General features: G+C 39.1%; 1 protein-coding gene across 1 annotated transcript; it reads left to right on the forward strand.

Annotated features, from left to right (window-relative positions):
- The first annotated feature begins 1,704 nt into the window (after positions 1–1,704).
- On the forward strand, positions 1,705–19,942 carry dlgap5 (discs large homolog associated protein 5). Its single transcript, NM_213673.2, has 18 exons — positions 1,705–1,762; positions 4,444–4,722; positions 6,202–6,401; positions 6,486–6,575; positions 6,661–6,754; positions 8,116–8,187; positions 8,943–8,998; positions 10,610–11,031; positions 13,156–13,415; positions 14,026–14,155; positions 14,354–14,439; positions 16,397–16,557; positions 16,885–16,977; positions 17,889–18,105; positions 18,558–18,732; positions 19,212–19,272; positions 19,355–19,601; positions 19,696–19,942. Exons 2-18 carry the CDS (start codon positions 4,482–4,484, stop codon positions 19,764–19,766), a joined length of 2,676 nt encoding a protein of 891 aa, NP_998838.1. The 5' UTR covers positions 1,705–1,762; positions 4,444–4,481; the 3' UTR covers positions 19,767–19,942.
- Positions 19,943–21,681: the final 1,739 nt, after the last annotated feature.

Genomic DNA, 21,681 nt, shown 5'->3' on the forward strand with positions numbered 1-21,681 from the left:
AGTATTAGTAGCGAGTAGTGTTTTTTGGCTTTAGCCGAAAGGAGGTCATTTGTTAGTCGGGTTAGAGCAGTTTCGGTGGAGTGTTGTTGTCTAAAACCAGATTGTAGGGGATCCAGGAGGTTATTGTCAGAGAGGAATAGCGTCAGTCGGTTGTAAACTAGGCGCTCGAGTAGTTTGGAGATGAATGGGAGCAGAGAGATAGGTCGGAGGTTAGTAGGATTGGAGGGATCAAGGGAGGGTTTTTTAAGAATAGGGGTTACAAGTGCATGTTTCAGTTGGGAGGGAAAGATTCCAGTAGAGAGCGAGAGATTGAATAGATTAGAGTTAAGGCTTTGATAAGATAGGGGTTGGCATTATGTAGAAGTTTGGTAGGAATGGGATCAAGCGGGCAGGTAGTAAGGTGAGAGGAAGAGGAACAGTTTTGAGACTTCCTCTTCAGTCACTGGGGAGAAAGAGCCAAGAAGAGACTGGGTAGCATGTAGGGAGGGAGGGGAATGGTTATGGGGATTAAGTTGTGCAATGTCACTTCGGATGGTGTCAATTTTATTTTTAAAGTGCTCTGCAATAGCTTGAGCAGTGACTGAAGCACACGGAGGGGGCGGAGGAGGGGGCAGCAGAGAGTTTGAGGTAGAGAAGAGTTGTGCAGATTTTTTAGAGAGGGAGTTAATAAGTGCAGTGAAGTAGGTGGGGTCTTACCAGTGCTCTGTAAAGGGGAAGAATAACACCCTCCTCCCGTGAATCTATGCCCCTTTTAATATGGCTAAAAACCTTGTTTGCCCTTGCAGCTGCTGTGCAACACTGCTTTACTATCCCTCTTTACCCTGTTCAGCTTAAGAAATAAAACAAACCATAAATTGTGATTAAAGGAGAAGGAAAGGCTACAGTTAATCTCAAGCTGCAGGCATACCTTCAGTTCTCAATAGTGCCCTTAAATCTCCCCATATTTCACCTGTTCAAAAGATCTGAAGCCAAACAGGAAGAAAAAACGCTGAGCTGTGTAAAAAAAGTTCCCATAATGCCTCACTCCTGCACAGACATGCAGACCAAACTGAACATGCTCAGTTAGACAATGAGTCAGCTTCCTGCTGATTGGCTCAAATCCACATTCCTAAGGGGGGGAGGAGTGAGTTTCTTAGCATTATTGAGGGAGGGGGGAGAAAGAGAGAGCAGAAAGCTGCGTATCTCTGGCACAGGAATTACAGACACAACTAATCTTTTTTCAGAGAAGTCAGTGCAGCATTACTGTGAGTGCTTATGGCTGTATTTACATAGACCTTTCTGATAAAGCTTACTTAGTTTTTACCTTTCCTTCTCCTTTAAAAATGAAAAGAAATGTGTCCAGCCCAAGTCCTGTTCATAGCATTCATGTTGAAATCGGGGTATGCCGCCCCTTTGAGGTATTTTGCTCGTAAAAATATACTGTATTAACTAGTACCTCTAAAGAACTTCGTACATTTTTCCACCCCCTATCTGCCATCTTCAGTTTTAATAGCGACACTATAAGCGCCAGGCAAATAAATGTTCCGACCGATCACGTGATTTCGTGAGCAAGGCAGGCATTCGTCCGTACAAATCAACAATTGGTTGCTACTAACTAGCCAATCGGACGCAGGAATGAGGCTCTTCCAATCTCAGAGCGATATTGCATCCAATGGGCGGGAACATCCGGTGATTTGAATTTGCGCGACCAGAGTGGAAGGCGCAGGAATTGTAGGAACGTCACAGAGTTTGAAGACCGGGTTGTTTTGATCGGGGGGTACGGGTGAGTTGAATTACGCAGACAGGTATATAGTAGAAGCGCTACCGAAATGTGGGGTGCCGTGTTGGTTTGTATTAGCAACGCCTGTTTATTATTCTCGGGTTAAGCTAGCGGCATGACTGTCAGGACTGCCCAAAGCCATAGCCAGTATGGGGGGAAGGAGGGCAGAGTCTTCAAGCAAGTGCTAATTCTTGGCTGTCGACGTTATTTCTGTACAGGGGAAAATAGTGTTTGTGAGCTGGCCTAATAGTCATGTTGTAACCAACCCATGGACACATCTGCAGCTGCTGATTGACTGCACTGTGTGTCTTTGTGAAGAGAATGAACTTTCATATATTCCTGTTCACATTCTACTGCTGAGTGTGGTACTTGTCTTCTATTCTGGGTGGTTGTTAGGGCAACGTGATGGACGTATGTCTTTTTTCAACCCAACTTACTATGTTACTATGTGTCCAATATTCTACTGTATACAGTGAAAAGGTGAAAATTCAAACTAAAATGTCTGAACCCTCAGCATAAGTCTTAGAGCCAACTTGGCAGGTCAAATTCAACAGCCTCTGTGTAATGCTGATATTCACTTAACCCCAGACACCACCAACTTAACAGAGTAATAATGGAATGTAGTCTTGCAAAGTGATAGGCCAAGGACTTACACCTTCCTGTGCATAATGTAAGTGCGTTTGTGAGTTACTGTTTCCTGGTGCATGCCTTATGAGCTCTACACTATTCACCCCAGCATTCCCCAGTTCTCCTCAAACAGGTTTTTGAAAATCAGGTTTACATACTTGTACTGAAGTATTCCAGTGCTTGATTTATTCCTTCTGATATTCCTCTTACAGCTTGAGTAATATCTATGGCAGAAAATATGTATTTGCTTTAAATCTTTCAATAACTGACCACCTAGCTGGCCTTTAGGATGAGCAGCCACAAAGGGTACCTGCCCCGTTGTTTGGAAACTAACCACTTAATGCGGTAGTTCACCTTTAAGTTAACTGTAATTATGTTATTGAATGGTCAGTTCTTAGCAACTTTTCAGTTATATTTTATTATTTGCTGCTGCCCCCTTACCGCGGCAGCCGAAAAGATTGCTCTGTGAGGCTACTATTTTGCTATTGTTATTTTGTATTGCGTATCTTTTATTTAAGGCCCACTCCTATTTATATTCTCTTTCAATCTACTGCATGGTTACTAGGGTAAGTCGTGCCCTATCCACCAGATAGTTGCTAAAACTACAAACTGGAGAACAAAAGGCTAAATAATTAAAAAACCACAAATAAAAAATAAAGACCAGTTGCACACTCTTTCAACCAGTCTCAATAAACAACCCTTTTGAAGGGTGCAGAGATTTGCTCATGATTGGCAAAATCCTGCTTAACTTGTTTTCTCGATTGTAGTAATGTGTATACATAAAAACAATCCTCAGCTAATTTGCTTAAAGCCAAAGTAAGGTAACTTATGGGGGAAAGTGTAAGATCTGTGTTTCACTTTCCAGATTTATGTATACAGACCTAGTCTACAGAAGACTAGTCTGTGATTTTATTGGTGGATAGAAAAAAACTATGCCCTTTTGTGTTTGAATTTAAGCCATATGACCCTAGTTTAACCACCCCATGCACATTTTGCTGAAGGAATTCACTTAATCACATGAGTGCTTTGGAAGAAAATGCCTTGTTCATTAAACGTTTACAAATTTTTCTTGATCTGTAAGGGCTAAACTCCATGGGCGATTTTGTAGGATGGTGTTAGATCAACAGAACGCATCCTACAAGTCAGATGTAGGTGGATGGGTTATAAAATAATGGGACTGTTAGAAAAATCTGATTTGGTTTCTATTAGGCAAAATTTTAGTTTTTGTTCGTACGTCCCATTTAAGGTGACTTCTTGAGCACATGTTTGTTGAAAACTGCACTACTGAGGTACTACTGTAGGAGCACCACCTTGCAATCTTCCTGGACCCTCCCTGTGATCCCTGGGCCAGATGCACATGGGCAATAGAGTGAAAAGTTAGCTTTTTTTATTTCCAAGTTTGGATTTCACTTTACTGTGCATGTTTACCATAGCCAGGCCCTAGAGATGATACCGGAAGAAGAAAATGGCTATTTGGCACTCCTATAATCACTGAGGGGTGTCTTAACATTTTGCCCCCCCCCCCTATGATTATGCCTTGCCTTCTCCTTTGAGAGAACTGTTATTATTCATATCTTTCACTTATGATGCACAGCCTGCATACAAAATAGCATTTTCAGATGCAGGCAAGGCAAGGATTCTTCTTAAACCACACTCACCTTTTTGATTTGAATGCAAAAGGTGGTATGACTGCAACATCCTCATTTTAAACAGGAACCTTAGAGGATCTATAGGGTGCTCTAGTAAAGGTGCCATTTTTACAGATGGCATTCATTTTTAGCCCAAAGTGATGCCAGCGCCATATATTCAGAATTGCCTACACGATTAGAGTTTTCATTTATCCAATATGTCTCCTTTAACTAATTAAAATGTCTCAAATAATTCATGCATATAATTAATGTTTTTCACCACATTCAAGAAAGGAGTTTTTTTTGTTCTCTTTCCAGTCTGTTCTGCCAGCTGAATGCCAATACTTGAAATGGCCAATGTAAAAGGGAGGGATGAACAATTTAAAAGTATTTTTTAAAGAATTTTTCTTATGTCATCTTACTTTTCAGGAATTGACGTGATCCACAGTGTTACAGCATAAATAAAAATGGAAACACGAACACAGTTTACTGGTAGATACAAGAAGGATTTGAGCACTGAAAACTTAAGAGCAAAAGTCGCGCGACGTAAATCCATAACTCAAAAGGAAAACAGACATAATGAGTTTAAAAAATGCAGGGGGCTGTCGGTGGCAGATGCCAATATTTCACTGCTGAAGGAGTGTGAACTGCCACCTCTAGAGGAGACTGATGAGTGTTCTATTCTTAAAGCACAGGAAACTACTGTGGGTAAGTTAGCTCAAATCACCTTTTAATGAATGCTAATTTCATCCCTTTGCTATTTAAGGCTGTTTTAAAGGACATGTAAACTCCCCACAAAAAAATAGCAGTGAACAGTCTCTTTGAATCTTTATATACCTGCCACTTCTGTTTTTCAGAGGTTATTATAGTAAGGCTACTGTATCCCCTAAATCACTTGGGATTCCTTTTACTTCTCTGCTTGGCCCTCTCCGTTAGGAATTGACTTTGGACCTGAGCATGCTCAAACATGCCCTCCAGTCTAGCAGCCAATTAAGAGTTAGCAGTGCAGGTTTCTAAAAACAAAAACAGCAAACTCTGCTCTAGCTGTTCACTTTGCTGGAGAAACATATTTCTTCTCCCAATCTCCTCTCCTGAGATCAGTTTAACCATTACAATGCTCAATCTAAGCAGGACTTCTTATCAAAACATGTTCTGCATGTGTAAGCCTGCATTCTTTGTTGCAGGAACATTAAAGGCCACATGTGCTGTTTGCAGATGTAAATGTCACTGATGATGTTTGAGGGGGGAAAATGGCTGCCGGGTGAAAGCTGCTATTTGTTTTAGGAAAATGTGATGGGGAACAGAGGGCATATATGGGGAGAGGTGCCCAACCTATATATGTGGTAGGAAAATGTAGGGTTTACATTTCCAGAAATGATTGTGTGAAAGGAATTACTGGTGATATTGCCCAGGGCAACCAATCAGAAATTCGATTTCAACAGTTAGCAGCCAATCGGATGATTTCCTTTGGTTTTTGTATGAGCAACATCACCGGTGAGGTTTTACTCCGCTTTTTACACAGCATGATAAATATACCCCTATGTGTGGCATTAGTCTTAGCACTGATTAATCAAACAAGGCACATGTGTGCATATTTACCCTTCCTTGCCATCCCAACCTGTGTGTCAACATTATTGTATATTAATAGCCTAAACACTGAAGGATATGTAAACTATTAGTTCAATCTGTGTGTTTTCAGTGGCTATGGTTAACATGCACAATTCTGATGATAAATAACTTAATTTATACAAATAATATAAAAAAAACAGAAATCACTGAATTGTCATGCAGGATCATTCATATTTTCAACAAGGGTATGCCAGCTTTTGAGTGCAACTAAATTAAGCTTGTTAATGCTGTGTTTTTTTATGTGTAACCTTCCAACAAAGAAGGCTTGACAATGGGAAAACTGGATTTCAACCTAAAATATTGAAAACCTCCTGTAGGAGGAATATTCTGCACTCTAAAGTACAAATACAATTGGAGGAAAGGCAAATCAGTAGGCCATGAGATATAAATATGTATAAATGTTGCCTGTCCCTGATGGGGTTTCAGTACTGCAGTCTTTATTCTGATGTGTCTGAAAAATCCTACTTATTAATAATGCTTGCTTGAGAACATTTTCTAACTTGGGTGTAGAGACAAGTGCAAAAAGATACAAAACTAAAGTATTTTCTCTATATATAGTTGGAAAGTCTAAAGAATACACAAAACAACGACGTGATATGCTGCAGCGCTTCAAGGAGGAAAAGGAACTTAGAAAATTAAAAGAGCAACGCGAAAAAGCAGCCAAAGGGGTTTTTAAATGTGGAATCTACAAACCAGATGTGACCATTCCCCCAGTTTGGGGCACTCAGCATACTGCCAAAGTAAAACCAAAGGAAAAGGTTTGCTATTCCTTTTTATCTTGTGGCCATGAAAATAATTTGGTTTGCTGTATTTACTACAATATTCATGTTTGGCCTTTTCAGCTAGCTCCCCCTGTTGTTTCAAGAGTTACAAGGTCTATGGCCAAGGCAGAACCTGCAGGGAGCAAAGCCAACAGAACCCAACATGTTAAGGTATGTATTGCTTTACTCATTCTATGGACTCATCTCTTAATATTTAAAGAGAGCCCCATACACTTGCAATGTTTTGTTTTTGCAGGCAGGAGTTCTTAACACTAGCAAGATTTCTGCTGAACGGGGCATAACAAAAGGATGTGGACAAAACTCTGCCCTAAAGAAACCTGAAACTAAAGGTAATGCCAATATATTTTTCGTTTGCTTGTTACTTATGATATTTATATATTTTATAAATCTGAAAACTCTTCATTAGTGCCGCTAATCTTCTGAACGGATATTATATACTAGCTAATGTTTCTCAGTAGCAACTACTATGTATCCTTTAACCCAATGTAACTGTAATCCTACTTGTGTTATAATGAAGATCTACAGTTGCTTTACTTTCCCTGTTTGTTGGGTACTGCAAGTGCCTGCCAGAAATCTTTGATAGCAACAGAGACATGTCAGAAACAAATGTATCTGTTGTAAATGTTTCTCTGTTGCAGACTTTGGTAAAACTCAATAAAATTCAGCTCAGTAGGCCATAGGCAAACCCCTTTATAGAGGATTTCAGTGTCTCAGTAGAGTGACTGTAGCTAACCAAATACATTAGTGTGTCTGATGTTTCCTACTTCCACTATGTACACAAGTCTCAACAAATGATGGGGTCTAGAGAGAAACTGACCGTTGGGGCCCCAAAATACACTATATAGGCCTGTGTAATCCCTACAGAAATGGACAATGAGGATGTTTTTCTTGCATACCCTAATTTCCTTTTAGCCTTTACTACCCCACTTTTTTAGAACCAAGAGAAGGAGTGGTGTGGCTAAGGTAATGATCAGAGTGGCCAAAGAGGCTGTGGGTCAAATGTCAAGCTGATTAGACAAGCCTGCCTTTACCCCATAACAGAAATCTGGCTAAAGTTCAGATTGGGTTCTCTTCTTACTGCACCATGTTACGCTATTTATCTACCAGTAATAAAAACAAAAAAAAAACCCCCTTTGACTGCAGATAGGATTGCACACTTCTCTAAATGTAAAACATGACTGCATTCTGCATTTAGATAAGTGCAGGATCCAAGCTGGAGTCTAACATTTTCTAATGGTGTGGTAGATTCAACAGTTTAAAGCAACAGATTGAAACCGCAGCCAGAAGACTTTAATTACGGAGAAGGTTTGTTTATCTAACCATTCTGAAAATCTTGAGCCTGAGTACATTTACTTGAAAGCATAGGGGAGGACTAGTCAGCATTGCTTAGATTGGCATTTTCTTTAAATAATATAATATTTTATAAATATTATAAATATATATATTTTTTTTTTGGCTGAACACAAACTTTCACAAATGTTCCATGTTCAACTGTTATTGTGTTGCAGGGCAAGTTTTTAAAAATCCGGGCAACAATTGCTCTGGTTTTGTTCTATAATTTGCTACTGACCAGGATGGTTATTTTTTAAAAAGGAGCAGTGGTCATATGATTGTGCAATTAATAGTTTACTCTTTGGAAGTCTTATTGTCTTCTCCCCCCCCCCCCTTCCTATTTTTTTTTTTTCTTCAGTTGCTCCATCACAAAGAGGCGTTAGAACTGCACTGAGTACTACTACAAAACCTGCTCTCAGAAATAATGTTGGTATGTACTGTTTACACCTGTTTGTACCATTACATAATTTAAATACCTTGTTTTTTGTTTGTGAGGTTTTGTAAAAATGCATGCTTTATATGTGTGCGCAGTTGCTTTTATATAGAATCTGGTGCCAGGGCTCACAGGGGCACTGAACTGACTCACAACTCATAATTAATTTATATGCATTGGCACTTGTGGATATTATTTTATTGCATGGGCTGGTAAACTGTTGCTATTACAAAAAAAATAACAATTTTCATTTTCACTTGTTTAATATATTTAACAATTTTTGTCCAACTTGAAAAATACACATGCAATTTCCAGTGTGAGTTAGCAAGTTGCAAAGCAATGCTGACTGCAACATGGCCAGAATTAAATGTTTGAGGAAACACACTCATAAACCACTTATACCTCAAACCCTATAAGGGAAAAATAAAACAATAGGACAGGAAAAAAAACAAAAACAAGGTAGAGCTCAGTTGGGTTTGGATATAGGTGTGCATAGTACTTAAGCAATGTTCTTAATTATGGCATGGTTGAGGAAACTACCTGCTTTTGAATAGAATTTATTTCCTCCTGAAGAAGTATAAAAATATAAAGCAAAATAGATGCGCTGGAAATAATATCCTAGCATAACATCTGTTGGTAAGCATAAAATCTTTTTCTGGTAAGCAAAAAGTCTAGATACGGCTGTTTTTACAGGTAACATGGTTGATAATTGCGACTAAAATCTGGTTTTTGAAATGTTTGTTTTTTTGCAGTCGCCAAGTCCCAGAATAAGACTACCAAAGAAACAAAGGCTAAAGAGAATGTTAAGGTTAGAAAATGTACTTTATGCTTGTGCAGTTTGAATGGAAAACCTTAACTTTTTGTAACTGCTATCTTGCCAAAGCCCTCCTGTCCATATTAATTGCATTATAGAAACCTTGGTGGTATGATCTGGCATTTTTAAAGTGGGCAGAATCAAAGGGACTTGTAATGGCATATTATATATAATATATACAAGGTTTATAATTCATTTTTAAATATTAAGCAGAAAATAGGAAATCCATTTATTTGCAGTGTACTATTTTTTAAAATGTTTTGTGAAGTTGAGTTGCCCTTTGAGCACGCTTAAATGTTTTCTGCCAAAGTCTTTTTTTTTATTGATCGGATTAATGCTTGGGAGGAGGCTCTTGAACTCCTCAAATAGTATGACTAACTATAAGCAATAAATACGTTCAAATATATATTTTACTCAAGGCTTATTTCACTCCTGCCCATCTACATTCCACTACTCCTTATATAACTGTTGTTTGCCCAAGGTGCAGCCTAATCCAGCTGGCTTGATGTTGCCATATAGTGCCCTAAATTGGTTCTGCAACTGAGTATTTGACTATTAGTAGGCTAACATTTAAATGCAACTACTGAAATATTTAGGAGACCCTGTTTCTGGCAGGGAAATTCTTTGCTAGGTCATGGGAGTATACTCTTCTCTAGCTGCTCATATTGTTAAAGGGGTTTTTCACCTTTAAATTAACTTTTAGAATAACCTAGACATTTGATATTCTGAGCAGTTTCTGTTTGCTAGGGTCTTGTTTACTTAAGTAACCAGGCAGTAGTTTAGGGGCCATGACACACGGGAAGATTAGTCGCGGCAACTAATCTCCCTACAATGCCATCCCACCGGCTAGAATGTAAATCGCCGGTGGGATGGCATGTGCGGCGCTGCAATTTGCTGAAGTCACCCGAAGTTTCCTCCCAAGGCGACCGGCAAATTGCGGCGCTGCATATGCCATCCCACCGGCGATTTACATTCTATCTGGTAGGATGGCACTGTGGGGAGATTAGTCGTCCGCGACAACAGAGATTTCTAGAGAACAGAGAACATTCTATAACGTAATTAAATTTAGCATCAAGGTGCACCCCTTTAAGCAGACTACTAAATCTAAAAATATTATATGAAATAAAAAAATCGTCCAAAGATATGAATTCCTTTATGCAAGTGAAAATAAGTTTTCAGCAGTGAACCATTTTTACTAATGTGCCATATTTTATACAACATTCCATATTTTCATGCAGAAATCAACTTGTTCTGATACAGTATCCTGTGGTACTGTTTTGTTGAGAAATGTAAATTGTGAAGTGCATGTTTTTTCATGGGGAAAAACATTGCTGTATTTTCATGGCATAAAGGATCCCGGTGCAAATGAAGAAATAAACTTAAAGGGATAGTATCTTTTCAAGTAAATATCTGTTCTGGAACAGAGAATGTGATCATGGGGAAAATACTTCACTATGGATGCATGACACAATGGATGCCTGGGAAAATGAAATGTACTTTAAATGCCCGTTTATAGGGAAAAAAAACCTAGTTTAAAAAAATCTATAAAAAAAAAAGTCTATAAGATAAGTTCTGAATGAACTGAATGCCGTATTTTACTTTCAGAAGTCTCCGGTTTCTGAGCCGCCAAAGGTAAAAGAAGCAGAACCGTTGCCTAAAGAAGCAGAACCATTGCCTAAAGAAGCAGAACCGTTGCCTAAAGAAGCAGAACCGTTGCCTAAAGAAGCAGAACCGTTGCCTAAAGAAGCAGAACCGTTGCCTAAAGAAGCAGAACCGTTGCCTAAAGAAGCAGAACCGTTGCCTAAAGAAGCAGAACCGTTGCCTAAAGAAGCAGCTGTGGAAACAGGAACTTCTTCTATAGAAGCGCATCAACCACCGCATGAAAGGAAGCCCTCATTTGCGCCTCAGAACTTTATGTTCCAGCCCATGGATGGTCTTTCCCCCTACAAATTTAAGCCCATGACGCCTAGTCGGGCCAATGCATTTCTGACTCCTTGTTTCACGTGGAGCCCTGTGAGGTTGGAAAGGTACGTAAGACTCATCTGTAGCCAGCACTTTGAACTGCCATGTTTCCCTTCTGTATTTTCTGCGAAAAAGGATGCAGACCGCTCATCCTTCAGGTGAATATTCTCCTTGCCTGATCTTTTCTTTCCTAATGAAGGGACGATGTAACTGAAATGTAATGATGTTTACCCTTTATACCTGAGACTTGCTATACACTTACTGAACTCTCTTCCCATAATTATAAAAGTGACTATCTCCACAAAGATACAAGTATGGCATTGCAGTGAGCCTACTTTATGTGTAATACTTTCTTTTTTTTTTTTTTTTTTTTTATAAGAGGACTGGGTTGTTAAATCCTATTATCCATCACACCCCCATATCAATGAAATGTTTTGCCTCTTTCCAGCTTTTAGAAAGGCTGACGCTTGCAGCCAAAAATCTATTGCTCTGTGAGGCTACATGTTTTATTGTTTTATCATTGCCAAAAGTTAATGGAAAGGTCAACTTCCTATTCATTATCTTTAATACTTTGGATCAGAGTTTTCTCTGCAGTGAACAAATGTTGACTTAAGTTATGGGTTGTGATAAAATAAATGGAAAGATAAATTTTGGCTTATGACATTGGCTTATGTCTCTTTATAATGTAAATCTGTATGGTCTTCTTTAAAGGAAGAACTAAAGATCATATACGAATTGGTCTGGACATGCTAAATATATTTTAGATTTTCATGCCACCCCAAAGCCACTACAGTCCTTTAGCAGTGAAAATTTGTGCCTCTGAAAATTCCCTAGCATTTCCACATATTCTTTTTTTTCAGAGCGTATGCTCTGGGCTGCTGTCTGTTATTTTGAGTAATGAGCTGACTCTATATATACAAGATAAAATGAATAATACAAGTCTTATTAGTATTTAATTCGGATTACGTAGAAGCATAGAAACCAGTGCTTTTTTGCATCAACATTAAATAACCATTCCTATTGTATGAGCCACTGCTTTTTTTGAGAACAAGCTCACTTTCTGCTAATGTTTTGATAAATTTTTTATACCCTTAAACTTGGCTCCTCAATTGCATGCCATAGCAAGTCAAAATACAGTAAGTTCACTATTACAAATATAACATTTTTAGCTGTAATCTTATTTTTAGACTTTCCATTTAGCGTTGGATCTTAATGTGAAATGAAGCAACAGTGTAGGATCTTTATTCTGTGTGCATAAAACCATTACACGGGTAAAAGCTTCCAGATGGAGTGGGAATGGACGTTTCACTGGTGCATATGAGCAACAACCACTCTTGAAAGGGAATATGGCATTGATGCTAAAATAGGAAGTGCCTTGTGATGTTGCCTAGTATGGGAACTGGCTGCTAGGTCTGTTAGTCTGCAGTAGGCTTTGTGGGATTTTGGGCTGTTCTGTCTTTGAGTTATCTCTTAAGCTGGGGGTGAGAAGAGTATCCCACTTAAATCTTTGAAGGAAGATAGGAAGCTGGTTATTACCTTGTGCATTATGCTATTGGGCATATCCCATCTCTCTCTGCCTGTGGGACGTGCTCGGGAAAACATACTGTATGTATCTTTATGAATTTGATGGTCTTGCATTGATAAGAAATAACACCAGTGTTCATTTAGGGAAGTACTTGAAAATGGTGCTGTCTTATACACCTTGGTTTGTTTGTTTTTTTTTGTTTGAGAAAACTTCGACTAATGGTCAGAAACATGTATGCCTTAATATCTTGGAATTTAAAAAAAAATATATATATATATATATATTTGTAAACTGCAAAAGTGCTTAGAATAGCACTTAATTTAACAGAAATACTCCAGGCTGGTGCAGTATTAAGCAAACACAAGCACCTTTTCTTTGGGCCCAAGGCTGGCCCTTTTGTGTCTTCATTCTAGCACAACCAGGCACATGCGCAGGAACGTGCGGAACTATGACAACTTTTCACATTACTGCGCATTTGCCTGCCCATGCCAGAATGAAGATGGTGACAATGAGCTTCTATCAGGTGGGCGATCACTGGGGGATGCTTAACATTGACTCTCCCTGCAATGATTTTTAACTTCAGTTCTTTAATAAACTTCTTTGGTTTATGCTCAATATCTTCCTGCTAACTTTTTTCCTAATTTTTTTTTTTCCCTTTCTCTAGGAATCATTTGCCAGCGTCCCCAAAGTTCAACAAAGAGCAAACAGCTGTGGAGCAAGTGCTTCCTGTGGAGCAAGTGCTTCCTGTGGAGCAAGTGCTTCCTGTGGAGCAAGTGCTTCCTGTGGAGCAAGTGCTTCCTGTGGAGCAAGTGCTTCCTGTGGAGCAAGTGCTTCCTGTGGAGCAAGTGCTTCCTGTGGAGCAAGTGCCTGCACCACAGAGTTCTGAACTAGAAATGGGCATTCATCCTGCTGAACAACAAAAAGGTTATTTTTCTTTTCCCGCTCCTTTTTTTATGCAGAAAGCAGAATGCATTTATTCGATTGGGGTTGGACTGGGACGGCAGGGCACCGGGATAAAACCAAGCTGGTCCCCGCCAGCTCTTCCCCACCGAGCTCTTTCCCCAGTCGCGCCTAAGATAAGTATAATGCATCCCATGCTGTGGCGGGGGGCTTTGTGGGCCTTGCACCCCCCCCCCCCCCCCCCCAGGCCAACCCTGTGTTTGAAGCCTTTTATGAGTATTTTTTAAATGGCAAAAAATGGCAAACTGTACACTTAAAAATCTTAAGGGCTAAATGTCCATCTTACTGTTTGCTACTACATTTTAGTGTGGGAATAGGTGCCTTACACAGCATACCTTCTGTTTATTCTGGCTATATGGCATGCCAGTGCTAGCAGGTATTTCCAGAGGATTTTGAATCTTTACTTCAGTTTACTTCTACATCTATTTAGTGTCTATGCTTGGGCAATCGCTGTATTTCAGGAGTAATACATGCAAGGATATTAAAAAAAACTTCTCCCTATTTACCACTTCTCCACATTCATCTGCCTACATACTAGATCTAAAAGCCTGATCCTTTTGTGTTTCCCCCTAAGAATCTGCAACTGATGTTTGCCTGGCTCCAACTGATGCCCCAGGATCCCCTTCCTCATCTGTGTCAAATCCACAGAAAGAAAATGAGAAGGAAGCGCCTAAGGAACCAGAGCATGATGTGCCATATTTTAGGTTAGTGCAATTACCTAGGAACACCTTTGCCAAGTGAGCATGATTGGTTCTAGGAAAGCTAGGAATGATTACTCCCTTAAGCTGAGAAAACAAAAACCTGACCTACTTGTTCTAACGCTACAACATTAGTAATTTACGACTGTAGGTATGCATGGCCATTTTTACTCATGTAACATTACATGCATCATTTAATTACAGAGATACTCTAAAGTCTGAGATTGCGAGGCTAAAACAGTTGTGCTGTGAGTGGGATAAACGAATTGAGCTGGATATCCCAGAGGATGGTAAGGCATTTGCATGCATACTGATATATAGATAGATATATATAGATAGATATATATATAGATATATATATATAGATATAGATATAGATATAGATATAGATATAGAGATATATATCTAATATATATATTTTTTTTTTCTTTTTTTGAGAAGAAAATAAACTCTAGTTTCACTTTATTTACAAATTGTGTTTTAAATCCGTACAAATCAAACACCTACACAAATAGAACCATTGATTCACTAGTTGGTACTGATATGTTACTTATGAAACTTTTAATTTCTGTCTTAAAATTATTAGACATTACTTGAAACTGTTAACTGTACAATACCTTTTGTGGATGATTCTACAACATTAAAGGTTATGGTACACTGTTCTGATTTAAGAGTTTTGCTGCCTGCACAGCTTTCATCACAGTGAGGTGGGCCCAAAGTGCTCTAACTTGCCTTATTATAAACTACTCCTAGAAGTGCTTTGCCATGTTGGTGCACCTGCAGTTCAGATGATTACCAGGTAGGTCTATGAAGAGTCAAGTTTGAATGCTCCAAACTGTAAATGGTGATAGAGGTAAAATCTTAAATTTGCACTGTGTGCCAAAGTTGAGATCGCTGCCTACACACCAATATTCCAGCTAAAAAAATACATTTGTTGGTTCAAGAAATTTTTTGAAATGGTAGAGTGAATTATTTGATATGTAAACCAGTGTAATTTAGAAATGAAAAGTATACCATAAAAACCATGACAGACTCCCTTTAACAAAGAAGCAGAATGCTGTACATTATGTTTTGAACTTCTGTTCCAGCTAAAGGCCCCCCACAGCAGGAAAGATCTGTGCCTCCAAATATGCCCCCAGTAGCTCTCCATCTTCTTGATCATCTTTAATCTTCTTGTTATTAAAGATCACTGTAAGCTTTTACTACTGTAAGTTCAGGAAGCTAGTGTACTACTGTCTGTTCAACTTGACTCCAGGTGCTTCTTGTAGTTTTTCCCTGCAGGCATTAATGGGCTTTATCTATGCTGTACATATTATGCTGCATGTAACCTCTACTATAGAAGTGTAAAAATATGCATTTCTAATTGCATATATATTGCATGCATATATATATATGTTTCTTCTCAGTCATTGGGATCTATTTGTATCCCATTGGTTTCCCATTTGTATTTCACCCTAGGCCGCGGGTCGCATCTTTTGGTAATTAAAAGTTTGTAGGTATTTGAAAGCATCTTTAACTTGATTAGATGGGCTATAAGGCATGCTAGGTCTGAATGCTGTGTTTGTGTTAACATAGGTGAGAACTGTGCTGCGCAAAGGGGTGAGATCTGTACAACAGAGCTTGTTGTAGGAGAGGCAGTGTGTGTAGTTTTCCATTTTGTTTATAGATGGTCGATGCACTTCACTCCCTGCCTAGCCCCAAGGTCCTGCTTCTGGGAAAGCTGCAAAATGTGAAAAGTTACCGTTTCCCCATAGCAGAGTATCGGGGATGTCTTTAGGGTTTAGTTCTACTAAAGGGTGTTGAGGTTTCTGCCTTTTTGTGCATTCAGCGTCCCTCACCATGTCTTCTAAGACACATTTGCCTCCCAGCCATCGAAGTCTTGCTTGCCTTAAAATAAATTGTTACTAATAATAGTACGTGTGTGTATATGTACATGTGGTTTATCCTTTCTGGTGAGTATCTGCCCTTTTAAGTAAATGTAAGTATGTACTTTTATAATATGTGGAAAATGCATTATGTATCATTTGCAGTCTCTTTAGTGTCATACCCATTGGTTGCCTGTCAGTTTAGGGGGAAGGGCTTAAGCACAGATATACATTTGGTTTGGTTACATTGACACCCCACAGACCTCAGGCACACAATTTAGAACACTGCTTTGCATTACGCAGAGCACCTGGTCAATAGCATTGTGTGCATAAAAACACTTTTTTTTTTTTTTTTTTTTTTTTTTTTTTTTTTTTTTTTCAGCCAAAGATCTGATCCGCACCACTGTTGGCCAGACAAGACTTCTGATGTGTGAAAGGTTTAAGCAGTTTGAGGGCCTAGTGGATAACTGTGAGTTCAAACGTGGGGAAAAGGAGACCACATGTACAGATCTGGATGGATTCTGGGATATGATCTATTTTCAGGTATGTATGTAGTTTGTTTGGGAGAATTCTAAATCAGTCCATTATTGTTTCCATTCTTTCTGTGGTAATATTATTCATGGTAATATTGTCTACTTTTAAAATGCCTATATGCATAGTACATCCTGTACTGTTCCACAGCAGTGGGTGGCTGAGAGCTAAACCCCTTATAGAAACATAGGAAAGCACAGTATGCATACTCTTTCATACATGTAGTGACTGCCTCCTTGTCATTAGTATGGCAGCATAATAAAAAAAACAAAAAAACACCAAAAGACCTTACCTGCTATCATAACAGAATCAAACTAATCCTGGTTTATTCTTTATTAGATTGAAGATGTAGGTAAGAAGTTTATTAATCTTGGAAAGATGGAGGAGAACTCTTGGCAACAAAACACAGCCCCAACCAAAAAAGTTGTAAAGGTAAGTACCATTGGAGCTTATTGATAGGCTATCGCCACACTGGAAATGTGTTGGAATTTTGAAACTTCTTTTTTGGAACTGTGGAAATGTGTTGGAATTTTTAAAGTAAAAAATGTGGTGGGGTTTTTTGTTTTTTTGTTTTTTTTAATTTGCAATGAATTTTGATATTTTTGTCTGACCTTTTTTGGAGGCTTTTAGGTATCCCGCCCCACCCCCCATTCAGTGAGCATTCACTGCTATTGTCTTTTGCCTTTGGTGTGCCATTCTACTTCTTGCATTAGGTGTGCCATTCTATTTTGCTTGAATTGTATACTTAGCATTTTGGCTCTGAAATCAGCATCTTGTGCCTACATCATGGCCAACAGTGGCTCCACATGCAGGCACAGGTGAAGGCTGATGCTAGCGTAGGAGCTGATTAGGCCAACAATCAGCCCCATGAGGCAGTAGTCTTCAGGGTCGCCTTCAGAAACTTTGGGGCCCCACACAAGTTGTTTATATGGGTCCCCCATGAACACAAGCGTGCAACATTTTGGCCGCACCCCTTGTGTGTGCAATATAAACAGCTGATGTAACTCCTATAAATATCAGTTTGTATAGAGTTCCACTAGTTAAGTCATTCAGTTTATAGCGGGTCCCCAAGTTTAACCCCTTCCCACCTATCTGCCCTTGCTCTATGCTGCTATTGCTTGATATGGAAGGTTTTTACATCAGTTACATTAACTGCTTATCCTAAAGGGTGACAGCTCTATGGTTAAATTTTACCCAAGAGAATAAAGAAATATTTGTGCTCCCAGAGTACAGTAAAAATATTTTTTTACATGCTTAGATTAAACAATTTAATACTTTTAAAATAAAATCTGCCCAGAGCTGCCATACATGATTATTCAATCAGTTCTTCTTATTAACAATAGAAGAAGATTGGCCCTGCTGCAACATCAAAGTCAACCCAAGGGGATAGTGGCAGGGCCGCTGCTCGAAGTCGCCTTGCTGCTATTAAAGCTGCCTTGAAAAACAAAGGAAAGCAGGAGGAGCCCACTGTAGAGGCCCCAGCACTTCCTACCCGATTTGATGAAGTTGTGTTTGATGCAGGGTTTTTTCGAGTTGAGAGCCCTGCCAAAGGCACTAACAGTAAGTGGAATCTGCTTTGTTTCTGCACATTGAATCGGACAAAACATTGCTGCTGCCCTTTCTTTTGCAAGGAGCATTTCCTCCTGCAATAAAAAGGATTTATTAGGGATGCAACAAATTTGGTTAGGGATTCTGCCTTTTTCAGCAGGATTCGTATCCGGCCGAATCCACTTGCCTGGCTGAACCAAATCCTTAATCACATGACTTTTTGTCACATCAACATGGAAGTTGAATTTTTTCTTTAACACCTCCATGGCATTCAGTACTGTATTCGGCTGAATCCCTCACACAGGATTTGGGGTTTGGCCGGATCCCAAAATAGTGAATTCAGTGCATCCCTACTTATTATACTTATGAGAGTCCGTATAAGTACGGAAGATATATCTTTCACACAAGTCTTTTAATGCAGTGCTGATTAACAGTTCCAGAACACTTTATTTTGTTCCTCTCAGGTGTTAGGGCAAAATGCAATTCTTCTTGGTCATCCCCTACTACACAGCCAAGCACAAATCGGATTCAGCAGTCGAAGAATCACAATGGTGAACAAATAACAGAAGTACCAAATTCTCCAGGCACTGTAAATTCCCCCATCAGGAAATCACTCTTTGATAACTCAGAAGAAGTAAGGTATGATATTTGTCCTGACATCTAAATGAGCCAAACACCTATGTAAATGTCCCAGTGTGTCATACATTCATTGTGAAAAGCAAAAATGGGAAATTAGCTGATATTTATGTGCATCTTTGATGGCCCAGGGCCAGAGAGTTGCGCTGTCCAAAGGAAACGAGTTGCAACTCTTTTCCTCATCTGCCAATGCATGTTATAGTAGCCAATATGGTGCATCAGTATAGCATCACCCAGCTGACAGATATCCATAGTACATGAATACCGGGCAGGAACAGCAGGCTGCTACTCTGTCTGTTGTGATGGTCCATGATTTTAATGGTGTGAGGAAAAATATACCTATACATAAGGGATATTCTGGTTAATAGTAGTTAGTCTAGCATTTCTTTTGTTACTTTTAGTGCATTTCCTCTCACATGGCACAGACTTTAACCCCTTGGTGACTTGTGTCCCTAGTAATGAAATATTTTTTTTATCTTTAGTGTACAGAGTGATGAACCTCATCCCATACCTTCTGTGGTGGAAACGGACAAGGCTGCCTGTGTAAGTCCCCTGTACCTAGCACTCGCCATTCTTGCGTAGTGACTTTATATTAATCATTAACTGTGTCCTGTAACCCTCTCAGGCTGTGCATGTAGCTGACCTGACAAAATACTTGGTACCCACTGAGACTTCCAGTATCCAGCTGTGTGACTCTCCGGCACCAGAGGACATCGGAATGGCACCTGCTAGAGCTCTGTTTGTGGAAGAGACTGCAGGGATTTCTGGCTCATTTGTTGATGATGTTTTCATGTGTAGCCCACAAACAAATGGTCCTGCACCACAACCCATATCTCCCACTAGAGAATCTGACGCAGTTTGTGGCAATCGAGGTTTGTTCAGTTTTGCTAAACATTCACACATATCAGTATGACTAAGTTCACTCCATTTGCTTTGGTTTCTAATGTGTTTCTTCACCCTTCCTAGATCTAAATGCTCTGAATGACCAACTGGACTTCCTGGGAAGCTGCACGCCTATCAATATGGTAGAGAAGTAACCCTTGTATTCACAAATCCTTTTGTTATTTGCATATATTGTATATACGGTCGTGTCATGATTCAACTTTATTTCCAACATGGTTCTTAAATTGTATAGTAGACAGTTTGTTTGTTTATAGGTATTAAAGCAGCTGTTTCACCTTTTGCTATATTAAACATTTTCTTTATATAAAAAGGCTCTCAAGTTTGGTTTCTTTCCCTTATTAAGGAGACTTTTTCTAATACAACAGTGTTATAGTGATATGCAATGCAGTCATGATGCAGTATTTAGTTGGCAGGTGTAGTTATGAAGAAAGTGAGAATTAGCAATTTCAACAGAATGTGTACTGATTTGAATACACCTGCTAATAAGAAAATATTCTTGCAGAACCATACATACATTCTTCATAGGTCCTTGTATTTTACCATATGAGATGCAGTAACAGTGTTGTGTTTGAGAGAGAATAAGGCTATCTACACACAAAGCCAGCTAAAAAACACAAAAGACTTCCAACAACTAAACCCCTATATGTTGGATATATCATATGTTGGGATTCCATTGCATATGGTGTTCCATTTAGGTGTAGGGAATAAGTGCGTAAAGGCATTGTCCTGGGGTACTCTCTCTGCACCATGTTTCTTTTGATTTCAGACTGATCCCTTTAACTGGGACATGTGCAATAAGGTAATTTCCCACGATCCTATCACAGGACTGGTGCATGCACAACTATAGTAACATTTTTGAATTTACTATGCTGCACTGGTGCAAGGGAATCCCTGGGGGAAATGGAAACATGGTGGCACTGAGGAGGAAAGTGCCCCAGGCCTTTTTTTTTTTTTTTTTTTTTTACTGGAGTCTATAAGTTAGTGATTCATTTTGCTGGGGTGCCTCCCCCAGAGTAAACATGATTTTCCCTGTCCTTTTAGGAAGAAAATAAGTTCTATAGTTATTGCGTTCAGCCTTTAATTCACATTTTCTCTTTCCAGATAAACCATGTTCCCTTTAAATGCGATGCAGTTGCTATGGCCAACGATTTGATAGTATTTTCACCGCTTGACAAGTGAAAACATGCAAAGGATTTTAAAGCAGAACCTGGAAGTATTGGACTCATAAGAATGAAAAGCCAAGCCCATGTGCTGTGAAACATTCAGCATGATTTGTTTCACAGGAAGAGCCTGTTTTATTCTGACTTATTGTGTTAATTTTATTCATGCCGTCAGTGACTTGCTTGGCAACTGCTTACCTATATTAACTGTATTATATTCCTTGGGATATTATCTTATTGCTATCAGCATTTTATTTTCAAAACAGGATTTGTAGTGAGAGTGTGTGTGTGTGTGACTGTAGTACAGAGACAATGCAAGATGTATTTATATATGTTTATTAATGCTAAGATCATGAGCAAGCCAGCTCTTCTGGTATTGACTTGTGATATGGTTGTTCTATTAAGATCCTCTGTATATAAGTTAGATGGAAGATGTTAGTTGGTTTTCTGTGGAGTAAAATGTTTTTTTACTATTGTGTTCTGGTTTTCTGTTTGGAACTGACCAAAGGTTTAGCTGAAACTGTAGTGACTCGGGATAAAGAAGCATGGTGTAGCTGGGCCGATGCCTGACTCGGGATAAAGACGCGGTGTAGCAGACTGCACTCAATGGGCCATTAGATTAACAAATGAACTAGATTATCTTAAAGTGTTACATTTGTTATGTTGTAATACAATTACACAGCAATAACCTATTCATAGATCATTTGCTTCAACTCCCTTTAAAGCTGAATTTAATATAACAGTCTAGGGAATATTTAATCAAGCTGAAGTAGTCTTAAATTAATGGCAGTATTAATTTGGCCCTTTTGGTTCATCATTATATGGCCACCACTGTGTTAGCCATACATGCCAAGGCAGTCAGGAAAATCCGCCCTATCTTCTGCATCTC

Source organism: Xenopus tropicalis, chromosome 8 (assembly GCF_000004195.4).
Source record: "Xenopus tropicalis strain Nigerian chromosome 8, UCB_Xtro_10.0, whole genome shotgun sequence".
Classification (NCBI taxonomy): domain Eukaryota; kingdom Metazoa; phylum Chordata; class Amphibia; order Anura; family Pipidae; genus Xenopus; species Xenopus tropicalis.

Bases quoted from the DNA above. Each gene is read 5' to 3' on its own strand.
- dlgap5 (NM_213673.2), top strand. From the start codon at position 4,482: ATGGAAACACGAACACAGTTTACTGGTAGATACAAGAAGGATTTGAGC. The intron at 8,188-8,942 runs GTATGTACTGTT...GTTTTTTTGCAG, and splicing joins TGCTCTCAGAAATAATGTTG to TCGCCAAGTCCCAGAATAAG. The intron at 18,106-18,557 runs GTAAGTGGAATC...TGTTCCTCTCAG, and splicing joins CCCTGCCAAAGGCACTAACA to GTGTTAGGGCAAAATGCAAT.